Here is a 17,495-nt window from a genome sequence, read left to right on the forward strand (position 1 = left end):
CAGTTATATTTTCTGTCCTCTCTTCATACAAAAATAAATTTGATACCGGATAAAAAAGTTAAACATTTGATGCTCGAAAACAGCGTCGAGCGTAATCATTATGGTAGGGGAGCCCACGATGCTGATTGAGGATTCACTCGTGCGTTATAGGTTGCAAAGCTTGGATAATAAGAGGAAAAAAAAATGTTTTATAATGTAGACCTTTTCATCGGTGGGTGAAGAAGCTATAGATTTTCAAATAGAAAGTGAATTATCTCTTAAAAAGAACACAAACGTGTAAGTGTATCAGTGAAAGATTTATTTAAATCAGGGTGCTGATAAACTGAATCAACTGAGAACCAATCTTTAGATGTTTGTGTTCTGTTAGAAGACATTCCACACTTGAGTACTAGACGAATAACCACGAAACTTGATATTTCGCAAGACCTTTGTACACAAAAATTTATAATGGTTAATTTAAAATAACCAAGTTCATTATTTTTCTGGAATAAGAAAAGATCCGACAACAATGTAGATTCTAAAATTTATAAAAAACCGTACAGGCGTATTTCGGCATATTTGAGGCGTTCCATATGTACTATAGAGCGTAATAAATTGATAGTTTCATTGTCCTATGTATTTTTAACAACATATGTATGTTAATCCTATCACTAGTATGATAAGGGTGGTCGTACGTGAGGGTTGAAAATGAAGAGAAAAAAATTTGATCGAGCGCATCAGATTTTCTAAGTGAGCTTTCAATAATGTGATGATTTCCATGAGATGCTAAACTCGCGGCTATTATTATAATTAGCCATTTTGAAATACTCAAACGTGTCAAATATACAGATATACAGAGTGTTTCTGAATCCATGCCAGAAAATTCAGGAGGTAATTGCCCGTATAAACAAAATTACTTGTTTTATAAAAAAATGTTTTTTATTGTTGAATTTTTTGCCAAAATCAATAGCCGTAGAAAAGAAATAAACAATATATTTTAATTTTCATAATAAATGGAGTGGAGAACAGTAAAGATGTAAAATGTATTACGATTCATATATGCTGGGAAGTAAGGGTTCCTAATTTCATCCCGTATAATGTAACAGAAACATTGAAAAATTTCTAACATTACTAAAATTAAAAAAAAAACTCAAATTTAGTCACCATCTTTTAAGGTAGCTATCTCGAAAAAGAGTGGGTTGAGGAAATTTTGTTATAGGAAATCAATTTTTGAATTTTGTCGCACGAATACCCTGTATATAGTTCATATTTATATCCCAGGCCGAGTCATAATTTGAAGAAGAGAGATTCGTTCAATCTGATGAAGAAATTTTCTTTATTTTTTGAAATCACCGAAGAAATAGATTAAAAAGCTCAAAAATAGCATGTAAATAAAAAAGTTTATGGTTTGAAGTAGAATATTTGGATTTATTAAGTCAGATCAAGCTAAATCTGACGCGTTCTAGACATTTTGATGATCAATATTTTTGTATTAATCTGATTTTTCATTCTTGATGGGCATATGGAGCTCATATTTGGTAGAGGTCCAAGGTATCCTCTTGCGTATTAATTTGCCGCACTTTAGTAAATCCCGAAATCCACGCTTGGGCTCCCCTACTATCGAAGTTGGATTTATTATAGCGAAATTATATCTAGACCCTCCATCTTGGCATTTTTGATATGTGCGACGAGCGAATCGATATGTATATCTGTATATGGGAAAGTACTGCGACTAGTGTTCTGAAAATTTGCTTGCAAGGGTTTTCCGAAATGCTCGTTTCAGCTAAAATAATTTCAATTTTCTGAAACGTCCAGTTATACCGGAAGTGGACCCAAACTGAAATTATTTTAGTTGAAATGAGGAGCATTTCGGAAAACCCATGCAAGCAAATTTTCAAAACACAAGTCGCAGTACTTTCCCATATGCTTATCGATTCAGCTCGTCGTAAACTAATATTTGAAGATTGTTCTAATATCTAAATATCTAAATTCAAATTTCAGGGATCAAAATACACTTAAACCCGCAATTTTCAGGTTTTGGGCTATTATTAATTGGACTATTGTTAAATAGTACTGACTCCCTGACAGCTAAAGCCATTTATAAAATTTATATAAACTTTGTTCGTGGAATTAATTTCAACACTTCATAGTGGAAGAGAAAATGATGAATAGTGAGGAATATAAATATCAAATAAGCTCTCACTGTCGAAGGTTGGAGTTTGTATTAGTTTATTTAAATATGTCTAGTGCCAAGTTGAAAAAGTCATCTGATAACACATCAAAAGAAATTAATAATGTTTAAGTAAACAATAATTCAAGTATATTTGTATAATTATGTATGAAAACACTTATTTTTGTACAACAATTCATCCTTTATTCCATTTGATTCCTTCGACTACATGCGAATGAGCGATATTTCATCTTATCAATGTTTTAAGAGTAGATAAAATTGTGAAGGCAAATCTGACGAAATAATTATTTAAGTTTCTGTATATATTCATAAAAAAAAAATGAAAAAAAAGTAGATTTAATTGATAGACTGAAATATGTAGCGTGAAAATAAAATATCTACCTTCCACCCTATCAAAATAACACACGTTCAATTTTCCTAATGAAAAGTACAGGCTCCTGATACAGTGTGTTCATAAATTAACGCAACTTTCGCTTATATTAAGTTCACAACAGAAATAAACCATGAGAATGTTTGCAAATCTTGTTTATCGTAAAGAGAATGGGAAAATCATCATCCTCTCTCTATATTGAAAATTTTGTATATAATTCGGAAGAAGTAGAAGGTGGAGGGATTAAATTTTCACATTGAAGAATGTCAAATTTGTTCGAATTGTTCTATAATTGTGTACCCAGTTGGACTTTCCACGCGGTAAAAAAATATACGTAATACAAAAATAGCTCGTTGTGATTAAAATCGATGTTATCAATCGGAATGATCATTGCGACAGGTTTTAAACCAACTCAAATCGATACAAAAATAGAGCATACCTTACGTGTAGCAGATCGTTGAGAAGTCATTGAATTTCGATTGAATTTTCTCTTTTCTTCTTTGAGAATTTCCTCGAAAACAGAAATCGGTTCCTTAGTACCAACGGAATAGTGGTGGTCCCCTCTGGAAAAAGCAATAAAAATAGGTTATAATCGTTTTTCGCGTTAATTGTTTGTTCTTTATGAATGTTGGGTTATGAAGCTTATGAAATACGATCGACATTATCGTGGTATTCACATTGTTTTGATATATCTAGTTTATTTGAGAATATAATGAACTGTTATTTCAAAGATTACCCTGTAGCTCCCCATGATAAATGTCTCATACTACCACTAGATTCTGGGTTATAAATCTTCTGAGTATGGCAATCAGAACCTACGAGGAAGTATTGATATCTAGTTAGCCTAGACCAGTTCCATGCGTAAACAAAATATTTCGTTACCACAGCAACGAACAATAAATTATTAGAAGTGTAAGTGTAAAATTTGACGTCAAAAAAGTGAACCAAAGTTACGCAATAAATTAAAAGAAAAAAGATATCCACTGAAATTGTGAAAATTTCTTGGAGAAATAATGAATAAATGAATGAACGTTTGTACTGCATAATATCGAAGAAAATATAACTGGCATATGGTATATGCAACACCTGTAAATACAAGGAACGAAATAATCGATAAAATAAACTTCCATTGTGCCGCTATAAGGCAGAATCTTGAAATGCTCTTTCAAGTTCAAAGAAACATCCTTGTAGACTCCGGAAGTATTTAGAAGTGCAAATGTGCCCACATAGTTTTTCTTTTTGTTTTTATATAATGAGGCTAAGCAACTAAGTTTTCCAATATTTAAATTTTTTCCTTACGGAAGTAACATGATGTTCGACAGAATGTAGTTCAATTGGAAATGTTTGATTGTGTATTAATTCCTTTTGTAAGTGTGTCCAATAAATAATTACAATTTGTGATAATTTTTCATATCTCCTAAACCATAAATTTTATCAAATTAAACAAAAATTGATTGGAAAATTCATTTCTGCTACTTTAAGATTGTACAGGTTGTCGCTGTCGTAGTTAACTATTGAGAATGAGCCGCTCCCGGCCTTCAGATAGTGATGTGGAATCATCTATTCCGGTCAGAGTATCTAGTCACTCCCGAATTTTTTAAATCAAGTTCTGGAACACCCTCTATGTTTGTGGTACTACAATCATCGAAAGAAACGTGAAACAAACGAAATGGAAGATATAAGAAATAGTTAAACTTAGTAGCACTTACCTCGAAGACATTTGGTAAGGAAAACGTATGAGAAATATCTGGAGCAAAAAATAGAAATAGAGGAGCCGTTAAAAGAATCTGATAACGTATTATGGGAAAAATTCGGACGGAAAATGTAGAAAGACGCAATGGCAAATCAGTAGCTAATATATTGAGGAAAATTGAAGGGACAATAAATGCAATACGAAATGGTATAAGTGAGGAAGAAAAACAACGGAATAATAACAGATGACGAGGAAATAGGTAGGAGTACTTCTTCGAACTACTGAAGAACTAACAATACACACGGTGAATAGGGAAGAAGAAACCGAAATTAATAATAAAACCTGGTAAATCCGGAGAAGAATTGTTACTGGAAATATTCAGTGAAACTTGGAAAAAGGCAAAAGTCCTCGACGATCAGAAGATAGGAATTATGATTCCGATTTTCAAGATAGAAGACACCAGGGATTGCACAATTTCTGGAAACATTCGAACTAAACACAATTTTTACACTACCAATACTCACAATTACGCTGTCTGACGCATGTTTCGATAACCAAATCATCGTCTTAATTATGGTAGTGTAAACAGTGCATTCAATACGAAAGGATACGAAAATATATAGAAAAATCTAAGGACACTGATTGAGGATCAATTAGACTGAGCTCTAAATTGGTTATACATCGACTTCCTGGACCTACAAAAAGCTTTTGACAATACAAAACAAATAACAGTTGGGATAGCCCCAACCAGAGAAATGTAAAACACTATCAAAACTGTATTTGACAACAAGAATTACGTAAGGAGAAATAACTTAGAATCTCAAAGTATTATCATAAAAGATTAATTTAGACAGCAGGAATTAACCCCTTTTTTAATAATAGTTATGTATCATATTACTTAGGCAAAAAACAGTCAGAGAGATTAAAAAAGTAAGAATGTGATCTTATAGGTGGAATCCAGTGGAATGATCAGAATGTGTCTCTGCAGATGACCTCATATATGTGTATCCAACAAAAAATATTTGATCATATATAAGAAAATAAGGAGAAAAACGGAGCAAGTCGAAATTATTAAAGACTTAAGGGTGACAATAGAAAATAAATGAAACAGATGACGCAAAAATCAATGAAAGGGTTTCTAGTCCTTCTAGACTGTATCATAACTTTTCAAGGTTATTCAAAGGCAAAGAAGAAATTAGCAGCAAAAGAGGAATCACGATATATATATATATATATATATATATATATATATATATATATATATATATATACAAGACAATATACCGGCCGATATTAACATATGGAATTGAAAGCTGGGAACAGAATAAAAAGCAGAATAAAAGAGTTGAAAGTGGAGGTAATAACACGTGAAGACAGAATCGAAAACTAAGAAGAAGTGAGGATTGAATGAATAGTTGAAACTATAGAAAGCAAAAAGATAAAATGGTTTAAGCACATAGGTAGAATGACAAATGAAGGACCAGTTAGAGTTATATGGAAAGCCATATCCAATATAAAACGAAAGAGACGTAGACATAAGAAACTGTGGATTCAAGAGATAGCAGAAATATTGAGAAAAAAAGAGGAAAATAGAAGGAACTCAACCCTACAACTTTGGGTAGACAGGGGCTTATATTATCTATATATTACACGTTTCCTGTTCTTCGATGTACATTATCATATCCTGATATGATATATCAAGATTAATATCTCAAAATATAAGTCAGTCCTTTCTTAGATAAAATATTCATCATAGCATTTGAAGAAATCCAGCACTGATTGAAACACCATAGTTGGTATTGTTACTATCATAAGCATTTTTTGTAAGGTTCGAATATGGTATTAATTCTCCACATTCTGCTACTTCCCGGTAGATGCTTCTGCGTGAAATATTTTGAGCTGTGTCATACTTGAAGCAAAATTATCGATACTTTTTTCTTACCTCCACGTTATGAGACATTTTATTGCAGCTGACATTGAAAAGGACTTATCTAACTAATGCCAAGAGAAGAAACAATTTTTTGTACACAAAGCCATTTTGATATTGCAGTATCACAACCTATTTTTATCCTTCTCAATTTTGGCCCAAACTATTGCCACATACATTATAGTGGAAAAATCTGAGGTGAAATAATACTAACGGTTTTAATTTATCAATAACCATTCTTTCTAAACTATCATAAGTTTCCATATTCGTACTCAATCCTTGATTTGGTCCCATCCACGTCGAATCGGTAATTTGCATTTCCTCTTCTCCTAGAAATAATTATAAAATTATATTATCTGAAAAGTAATGCTACTATTTTATTTTTGTTGTAAACAGGATCCGTTGAATAAGCTTTATCACATACAACCCCTTAAAACCTCTGAAGGGCTACTACGTACCAGAATGGAGATTAGAAATTCAAATATAGTCCATCATCTTAGACCAAATTAGGTGAATATCTCGGAAAATCGACATACCCAGTATATTATTACGTAAAATCTTATATCTTGGCACCCCAAAACTATTCTCAAAATTCACATATAATTGGATGATCGCAAGTTTGAAAGTTAGGGGTCGAAGGTCACTAAAATCGATTTTTTTTTACTTCTTTGGAAATATCTCGTTTTCTATGGGTACTTCCTATCAATATTGTGGAGAATTTAATTCTCTACAGCTTTTCTATTTAACATTTTTGTTTACCTCGAACTGTTTTCGGGATAGAGGGCGTAAAGCGGTCAACGAATTATCTGGGGTCAACTGGTGGTCTTGATCCAAAACTCGTAATATTAAAGTTATAATTTCATGGCTAAATGTATAATTATAATTTTTCATTAGTATTTTTTCTTGGTTACTTATCTATTTTTAATTGAGTGTTAATCTATTCAAAAACACTTAACTGGCCATGTAATTAAGAAAGTGTAGAGGAAAATAGTCCAATTTTATTTTGAGTCTAATCTAATTTACTATTTTCAATTATTATTTTAATTAAACGTGTCATTTAGTGGATTTATTATCGTCAGAATTAATAAAAATATCGAGAACTAGTTCTAATTTCAATTCTTTTCTTCTCCTTCGTCGTCCTTCAACGTCCGTCTGCTGCACAATTTCAAGTTCCTCTTCATTACCCTCTTCAACGACGTTTGTCAATCATGATTTCTAGGTCAAAGGTTCTGTTATCATTAATATCGGTCTGATAAGGTACAGCATTGAGACAAGCTTGTCCATTACCCTGGTCGCAAGCTAAAGAGCACTGGAGCCCTTCTTCCCTGCATCCACATCTTGAGGCACAGCTACTTTTGCAGTTACAGAATTTTGTATCGAGTAATTTATCTGGTGAAGGTGGTAAAATAGTCATGATGGGTTCCGGAAGTTTGTTATGCATTTTCCAACCCTATTCCTGGGGTTCTATGTCATGCCCTAATTAAGTTTGAATTTGATAATAAACGGTTGACGTTTATTGCATGTAATAGGGGTCCGATTCTCAAGTATAATTAAAGTTTTGTAAGAATTTTTGAGTTTATGGGTTCTAAATAAGATGTATTCAATTATTTTCTACGTCGAGTGCTGTTAGAATAAATTTTTCACTAACCTAAAAAGATTATGAGTGTTATTGAATTGATAAATTTTAGAGAAAGATTGAATCCAATCTAGAAGTTCATAAAAAATGATAATTACACATTCAGTAATAAATTATAACCTTAATATTACGAGCTCTAGATCGGGACTCCCAATTGACCTCAGATATTTCTTTAACCACGCGCTTTACGGCCTCTATCTCGAAAACAGTTCGAGGTATGAAGAAATATTAAATACAATAGTTGAAGGAAATTGAATTGTCTACAATATTGATGGAGAATACGAATACCGTAAAACCCTTAGAAAACGAGATATTTGCGAATAATTTAAAACAATCAATTTTTGTGATATTTGACCCATGAATTTAAAATATGCGACTTTCCAATTATATGTGAAATTTGAGAATAGTTTTAGGATGTCAAGATACAAAAGTTTTTACGTGGTAATATACTGGGTATGTCGATTTTTCGAGATCAATCCTCGAAATCGAAATGTGAAAACCGAAACGACTAGAACTCTTATGATCCTATAAAATGCGGATTCAAATTACCATTTAGAAGGCATGCCTGATTTTCCAATAAAGTTGGATGAAACATTCAAAGGACTGATAAAAAATTTTGTATTTCAATTTATCGAAAATATAAAAAGATATTAGAAAAGTTGTAAGAAAAATTTGGGCACTTGAAATTGGAATTTATAAAAAACTCCCGAAATTCATTTATCAATATAGGCGTAAATATACATTTTATTAGTTTCACAGTCATGTGAAAATGTATATTCAAAAACTTGTTGTTGAAAATGTTTTCGAATGTAAAAAAATATGTGGTTTCGCTTGACTTTAGCTATAAATTTTATATACGTCAAAATTTTGGTCCAGACGTATTCCCTTCTTGCCTCAGAATGATGTTCTGCAGAGCTCGAAGATTCTTCTCAAAACTAGGCTATGTGTCTCCATGCTTTATATGCATACAGCATGCATGCATATTTCATTTGACTCAACTTTGTGATATACGCTGGAATATTCTAGGCTAAATTACAAATAACTTAGCTAAAGTCTATTTATTGAAGAAAAATAGTAAACCAAAACAATGATCAGTGCGTGATCAGCACGTGAACATCCTAGGCGAAACGTGGCATCGTTATATACATTGAAGTCTCTCTACTGCTTTTTTCCAATCATGGTGAATTGCGCCAGTTCATTATCCCTAGCTTCTGTCAGTCTTCCTTACATACATCTCTAGCCATTTTCTACGTGAAGGTCATCTTTTTCTTCTTGCATCTTGTTAAGGCTCTTTTCACTCACTTGTACTCTTCCGTTATGGCTATATGTCCCAACCAACGAAGTCTTTTGTTCCTTACTATATAGCCGATCTCTGCCTGACCATATAACCTCTTAATCTCCGTATTCGATCTTCTCCATTCATCTTGTTCCACTCGTATCCCTCCAAAAACTCTCCTCTCTCCCATGGATTTAGCATGTTTTCCTCTTTCTTATTCATGACCCAACATCCATTATCTTATAAAACGTAGGTTATATCACTGTCCTGTGAATTCTTAGCTTCGCTACCCTTGACCTTAATAGGTTTCCTAGTGTACCAACTGTTTTATTGCCTCTTCTTCGTCCCCTTTACTTGTTACCGTCCATCCGACGTATTCAAACCCTTATACTCTATCAAACCGGAATTCCTGTTGCGATTTTTAATTGGTCGTCACTTAAAAAAACGTTACCCATTTCTATATACTTTTTGTTGTCTTTTCAAATAGTAACATTTTCTGTAGTTCCTGTTTTATTCTAGTTATGAGCACTACGCCATCTGCATATGGCAGGACTCACCTTTGCTAATTTAAATTTGATGATATCTCGGAGAATTACCTCTGGTAAGAAATTGTGCAAAACTGTTGCTAACGGGTAGCCCTGTTTTAAGTCTTTTTTTGCTTGGAATTTCTGGGATAAGCTTCTTCTATGGCTACTATGTTTTCGGTTTTGCTTAGTGTCATTATCACCAATCGTATTAATTTCTTAGGTATTCCAAGTTTTGCTAGAGTTTCGTACAAGTGTTTTCTTGATACTGAATAATATACCTATTCGATGCCTAAGTCGATAAATACTGTAGTCACCCTTATCTCCTATCATCTCTTCTAGTTCCCAGATTTTGTTTAATATGTTCTGCAGAGCGTCTCCACCCACACTTTATTACTTATATTGGTATTCCACTTTTTTCATATTGATTATTACCTCCTTTATCTCAATTTCCACCTTGATATAGGACAAATGAAAAGCGAAGGAGCGGCCAGCGCCGCATCGCTGAAGAAGCCGTTAGATCAAGTGTAGTACAGGGACAGCATCGTATCCTACTGCGTTAAGATTGTTTATAATGTTTTGCTGCGTAATTTTCTCTGTTGAGACAGAGAAGATTAAAATCGCACCATGATTTGATGGTCATAAGGTCACTGGATATGATGCCGTGAGATCAGATTTGCTCCAAGAGAAACTAGTGTGTCGTTTGCAAATAGACATATTTTACCACTGATGTTTAGATAGGCGATGTCGTTTATAAACAGAAGAAACAAAATAGGGCCTAGTACTGAGCCTTGGGGCACTGCATATTCTATTGGCTTGCAAGAAGACATCGTTGTATAAACCCTTACAGGCTGACTTCTGTTGGTAAGGTATGATTTGAACCATGCGATAGGTGTTCCCCTGAAATCGTAGTACTGCAATTGTAGCTTAGAATCGAAAGTGTTAGAAAAAAGTCGTTCCAGTGGAGTGATGGCTGTTTATGTTAGAGTACACATTATTAAGGAGGGAGGAGGACTATGCATAAAAATATTTTCTTTTAATATTTTTTTCCCAATAACTAGATTAGATTCTTACAGGTGACGTCAGTTCTAATTGCTTCCTCAGCAAAGGGGACAATTGAGGTTAGTTGCATGCAACCTTCAAACTTCATATTCAAGGAGCATGACCTCTCAATCAAGTCCCTCACACTTTACCATAGATTATTTCCACGTTTTTGTACATAAAAATGTTTTTCTAGATATGTAGGGTCGTGCATTATTCTATTGACTACTGTCACATGAAACACCCTGTATAATTGCTATGTAGGAAAAATTATAATTCAAAAATACAAATACACATGATAAAGGGTTGTTAAGAATACGCCCTCATTTATTTATGATCGAAATTATTTCATTTGGCGTGAACAAATATTTTCTAGAAGTCCAAAATTTCAAATCATACCCAATAAGGCTTTTTTTGTACACGAATTCTGTCTAGAATTGTCTGAGAAACACAAAAATTAAATGATATACAGCGACTCGAATTTTACATGAGAAAGATGGTATTGACCACTGTCACCCGAGACTAATTGTTTTTTAGAAAACATGTGAGTTCAAAAATACAAATACACGTGATAAAGAGCTGTTCTGAATTTATTTATTAACGAAATTATTTTATTTGGTATAAAAAAATATTTTGTGGAAGCTCAAAATTTCAAATCATACACACTAAGGCTTTTTTTGTACATGAATTCTGTCTAAAATTGAATGATAAACAGTGGCTTGCATTTTATGAAAGAAAGTTGGTCACCGTCACATGAGACACCATGTATAATTGTTTTTTTAGAAAAAATGAGAATTCAATAATACAAATACACGTGATAAAGGGTTGTTAAGAATACGCCCTCATTTATTTATGATCGAAATTATTTCATTTGGCGTGAACAAAGTCCAAAATTTCAAATCATACACACTAAGGCTTTTTTTGTAATTATGTTCGCTCTGATATGAAATTTGATATACTAACCTGGTGCATTCTCTTTCACAAATTCTTCATTGTGTCCACTTTCTCTCCTTATTTCACTTAGTCTCACCCGATCATTGATGCTGAAACGTTCACTTCTTTCACTATCCCTTCTTTCTTTCGTTTCCTCATTTACTGCATGATCTGGAGATTTTTCTGTTTTCTCAGTTGGATTCTGACTTATCTGCGAAGCTTTAATCTCTGGCGATTTCTGTACAAATAATGGATATAGCCCACTTGGATTATTTCGTCTTTGTTTCTCCATAGCTATGGCCTTTTTGCATGGATAGAAAAAATAGTAAATATTCATTGCAATATCTACGAATATTTCAATTGATTCAGTCACTTACGAACCGAGACTAAATGATAATAAACAAATTAATAATTTATCAAGAAATTCATTTCTTCCAAATCCTAAAAATGGCAGAATTTTTAAATAATATGCGAGAGCATGCGAAATTGAAATATTGAACAAAAAATTGTGAAATTAGAAGTAAAACAATAATCAGATAGTATAATAATATTGATATATCTAAACATGTATAAATAAATGAATAGAATAATCTGCATCTAAGACAATCTATATAACATTAACAAATAAGAAGATTGTTGTATAAAACAGAAGAACAATGAAAAAGTTATTTAAAGAAATTAATACATATACATATAAGTGAAATCTGTGCATTTAAGCTTAAATTAAGGAAGAATCTCGGAATTCGAGATACCCAGCTGTTAGTCTGTGAATACTATCTTGTATAGTGACACTCTAACAGTTGTCTCAAAACCTACATATGGTAGGGTGAAAGAAACTATTAAATTTCAAGGTCAAAGGTCACAAAAATCGTTTTTTGCGCTTTTTTGTAAATATCTCATTTCTTATGGGTTTTTTGCTATTTGTATTTCTTATCAATATTGTAGAATACAAAATTCTCTACAAATTTTGTTTAAAAAAATTTTTTATACGGTGAACCGTTTTCGAGATAGAGGGCGGAGAGCCTATTTGATTGGTTTAAACTCCATGATCCAAATACTACGCAGTTAATATCGATAGCTTCTGGAATTGTTGGGAATGAGCAAATTAACTGCCACAGAGCTTACGAAATTGGATTAGAGTCTATGAAGAAGATCACCGACTTATCATTTAATGAAATAAAGTTTAAACGCTCCGAAAAAGTAATGCCGCTTTCCACGTTTAACAAATCTGTAAAAATAAATGATAAATGATAAAATGATAAAGTTGCAGTGGATCCATTATTACTCTTCCAAAAAATTACTGTCAGCAATCAATTTGAAAGTAATTGAAAGTGAAAAACAAATTGTCCGATCGAAAACGCGCCATATATAGTTGATGGTATATCGATAAATCAATGATTTTGAATATTTGTCAATTTTTATTAACTATTATATCATATTTTATCATTTTCTCCATGCGTTAAATCTATATCTATTCAATACTGCTGATAACCGTTTCCTAAAATTAAAAAATAGTTAAGGGAAAAACTTTAATCATAAAATAATTATATTCCCATTTACACTAATGACATTTTAAATAGAAAATAATTGAGTCCATCTTCTTTAAAATCTGTAAATTTTTAAATCCTTCCACAACGTCAAAACGTTCCGAAAAAATAAAAGATTGTAAAGTTGTTGTGGATCCATTATTACTCTCAGCAAACAATTTGAAAGTGATTTTGAAGAATATCTTCGTTTCCAGCAGCTCTATTTGATAATAATGGCTTGAGAAAAACAACAATTGATGACGGTTTCTCAACTTTTGCACAATTTGATAACGAAATTCAACAATACAAAAAAATTTTGTAGACTTTCACAAAATGAATGAAACGGAATTCCCAATTTTGAAGCTTCACAGGCACCAGTTAATTTGCAAATGAAGCCGATAGATCTTCAATCGGACAGTATTTTTAAAGAAAAATTCAATGAAATTAACCCTCTTACATTTTATACACAATATTTCAAGAGTTTGTAATAATTATCCGGAATACAAAAAGCATACAGCACGCATTCTCTGCATGTTTGGTAGCACCTATTTATGTAATTGGATCGATGAGCTTGTCAAAAACAAGAGAAATCGGGTATCAGGATCCTCGAGCTCAACATAATTACTTACAATCTTTTAATAACCGTATATTATTTACTTATATCATTCAATGAATAGAATGTTATAATAATTCAGGTCATTTTCTTTATTTTCTATCTGGCTCACTTGCGAATTCAAAATTTAATCTGCAAAATTGAGTTTGAGTCCTCTGATATAGAGCTTCTAAAAAAACTGAACTATTTTCACTAGTCAATGTCAATTTCCTCATCTCATATCACCAATAAATTTGATTTTAAATTATGTATCATACTTGAATTATGTAAATAATTACATCTTAAAATACACGTAGGAAAAAATCGTTGGTATCAAGTTGATTTACATATGCAGATATTTCTCATGTTACCCCATAATTGGTATTTTAACTATTATTGCTTCTTAGCTTTTAGACTTGAGATACACTCATTCCCAGAGACTAGATTTCATTGTTAAATACTGAATCTATTTCCTCAAATACTTTTCTCATATTAACATTTTCAAATATATTCCCATTCAATATTACATCTCATTTGTGTATTTTCTTTGTGTCCTTCTGTTTCTTCAGCTTCCACTCTTTATTATGGTAATTGAATTATCTAAAATGTTCCCTTTGTCATCACCAGCAAATATCTACCTTCTCTTTGGATCCTATTGATCCAGTAGCTTGAGCATGAGCTTGATTATGTAGCTTTCGTTCATTTGTATGGCTGTATCTTGTATTTTTTTATTTAAAAAGAAAGCAAAAGACGGGAAACCTTATTACACGCGAGTAGTTCGAGTAGTGCCTGCCATGTGGAGATGCCTGTAGGCTGTAGTGTTTGAGAAAGACGTGTCTTGGTTCCCTCGCTCTCGATAAATTGACATTCTGGGCGTTTGCCAGCGAACTCGGTTTTATGAGCCACTTCTGCTTGTCGAGTGAATTTTGCAAATAAAACTCTAGGTGGAATCTGCCGTTGTAGTACCAGTAGAATAGAATCAGTGCAGCAACTTTTTTCTTCTAAGCTGTTCAAGGCTCTGGTCAACTCTGGATCGCCTATAAGCCCTCTTCTGTATTGAATCGAACATTCTTAGAGTATGTCGCGCCGAGCTCCAAATCTGCGAGCAATACTCCAAAGTTGGATGAATCTGGGCCTTGTAGAGGATTAGAAGTTGTTGCGGAATTTATAGCTTCCTGCTCTCAAAGAGGATTCCAAGATATACTGAAGCTGCCTTGACTAAATAATCGCTACCAGAAATTCCTTAAAAAACTTAAATACAAATCTCTGTTAAATAGGGAAAAAGATCTTATTCCTCACATTTCTCTATATGGTTTATTACTTAAGAAAAGAATGTAAGATTTTCTGCTTAAGTGGTGTTTTCCGCGAAAAGAGGTATAGATGTTTGATGGGAAAATTGAGTATACGTTGGTTATCGGAGTGCGCGTAAACAGTGTAATTATGACTGTTGGTATAGTGGAAGCGTGAACATTGTATTTAGAATTTAATTAAAATCCATATTATGGTTATCATTGAAAAAATTCATGAGTTAAATCAAAACTTACTCCCGAATCAAACGATCTTATTGCAATTCCTTTCATAGTATTCTTGTTTAATGATGTATTGCTGGTTTCTTCATCCAACATTAGAAAATTGTACTCCGTTCCAACATCCTGCCCTCGTAAGCTGCCTTCTTTAATTTCAATAGTAGCGCATGGTATGTCTTTCATTAGATAATGGTACTTGAAGCTACCATATTTAATTGAATTCGCACTTTCCTCTTCGTCATATCTATCTTTGAAGTATTCGTCGATAATATCGATATCTTCTTTGGTAACTGTTATTTCTTTCCAAACAGTTTTTCTTTTCGTTGGCTTACTTTTCTCCCTACTCTTTACATACGCCGCGTTAAACCTTTCAAATCTCTCTTGTAAATCACAATGACTATTATCGACGTTTTCCTAGAACATAAAAATGAAATTGATGAGTGAAAATTTTGTATAAAGACGGAATTGTGAACGCGTCAAGTTAAATAATTTCATTAATATATTATTAATTAGTTTAGTTTCTAATCATAAATTGATTTTTCTTTACGTCATCGAAAAATCGAAATGATTTTGATTCGGAAAAAAAACTTGATGTCAATAAACGCAGCTTGATAATCTGATCCTATAAAAATAAATGTGAAACGAAGAGAGAAGAAATTGAGAAATTTTCAAAGTCTCGCATTTCCCTTTGTTATTTGTGTTTTTGAAAAACGTAAAAATCTCAAGTGACGGACGAATTTTTCTATTCTATGAATTAGTTTCTCAGCCAAATAGAGACAGAGACTCTATTCTATTGATAACATTTGTTTCAACTAGCAATTTTCACATCAAGACCACATAATTACGTACCGCGACTCTTCACCGGTACGTACACACCAAACAGCCGCTTTTATAGAGAAAAATCCAACTCAAACCTGCACAGGAAAGGAATCAGGGCCATCCAAAATAACTCAATAAAAAATTTAAACTGTATGAGCATAAAATTAAGAAGAGGAATGGGAAAAGTGTGGATAACGATAAGCGTATTGAGATGAGATGCTGTCGGAATGACAGGGGGTGATGGAATGGAAAGGGGGTGAGTAAATATTTCAATTCGTTTCTTAAACAGTGAAAGAGTTTGAGGAGAAAGTTTCCAAAAAATTGGTAATGTTGAGTAGAAGCAAATTTCATTGTTTGCTTTTACTAGTGCTTTGAAAAGTTCTGAATTGAAACGATTATTTCTAATTGGCGCAGCAGCCTTCCAGCAGCCAAATATGGTCGCAGTTCGGCTGGGAGGGCAGTTTTGATGTCGACTTTTTTTTGGTGTACAAGTAAATGTTCAGAGTGTAGACGTTGTTAAGACCCGACAACCTGCAAAGGGAAGGAATCATAACTCAATAAAATATTCAAACTCAATGAGCATAAAATTAAGAAGAGGGATGGAAAAAATTGTAGATAACCATATTCGAATTGAGATGAGATGCTGTCGGAATGACAGGGGATTGTGGAATGCTCTAATTCGAACAAGCTCATGAATTTTGTCTGAGAAAATTTGCCTGTAAATGAATATTTCAATTCGTTTCTTAAACAGTGAAAGAGTTTGAGGAGAAAGTTTCCAAAAAATTGGTAATGTTGAGTAGAAGCAAATTTCATTGTTTGCTTTTACTAGTGCTTTGAAAAGTTCTGAATTGAAACGATTATTTCTAATTGGCGCAGCAGCCTTCCAGCAGCAAAATATGGTCGCAGTTCGGCTGGGAGGGCAGTTTTGATGTCGACTTTTTTTTGGTGTACAAGTAAATGTTCAGAGTGTAGACGTTGTTAAGACCCGACAACCTACATAGGGAAGGAATCATAACTCAATAAAATATTCAAACTCAATGAGCATAAAATTAAGAAGAGGGATGGAAAAAATTGTAGATAACCATACTCGAATTGAGATGAGATGCTGTCGGAATGACAGGGGACGGTGGAATGCTCTAATTTGCACAAATCTATGAATTTTGAATGAAAATTGGCTCGTTGACATGATATAATAGAGACAAGGTGTGTTCTCTCCGTAGACCAATTTTCGATCTGTTCTGTGCACCTCCAAAACATAATATTGTTGTTTTGAAAATAATAACCTAGACAGGTGTCGCGCAGAGCGGATTTTTATTGTAAATCTTACAGACAGCATAGAATTGTAATAATTGTAATAATAGTCGATATGACGTAGAAAAATTGAGATAATTTTGCTAAAAAATGGACTTTCTGTTTACGAGCGCAGTTGCGAACGTTTGTATTAAATACAGTTGGAAGTTGA

General features: G+C 32.9%; 1 protein-coding gene across 2 annotated transcripts in view; it reads right to left on the bottom strand.

The window, feature by feature from the left end:
• Positions 1-17,495, bottom strand: part of LOC130900991 (uncharacterized) — a 50,705-nt gene that overhangs the window by 10,678 nt on the left and 22,532 nt on the right. Inside the window, exons 3-6 of one of the 2 annotated variants that reach the window (XM_057812027.1) lie at positions 15,233-15,628; positions 11,601-11,808; positions 6,375-6,489; positions 2,980-3,103 (exon numbers count right to left, since the gene is read on the bottom strand). In XM_057812027.1, coding sequence (XP_057668010.1) covers positions 2,980-3,103; positions 6,375-6,489; positions 11,601-11,808; positions 15,233-15,628 — 843 coding nt within the window. Of the gene's footprint in view, positions 1-2,979; positions 3,104-6,374; positions 6,490-11,600; positions 11,872-15,232; positions 15,629-17,495 lie in introns of both variants that reach the window. The other variant, XM_057812026.1, reaches the window with a different exon arrangement.

Source organism: Diorhabda carinulata, chromosome X, assembly GCF_026250575.1.
Source record: "Diorhabda carinulata isolate Delta chromosome X, icDioCari1.1, whole genome shotgun sequence".
Classification (NCBI taxonomy): Eukaryota; Metazoa; Arthropoda; class Insecta; order Coleoptera; family Chrysomelidae; genus Diorhabda; species Diorhabda carinulata.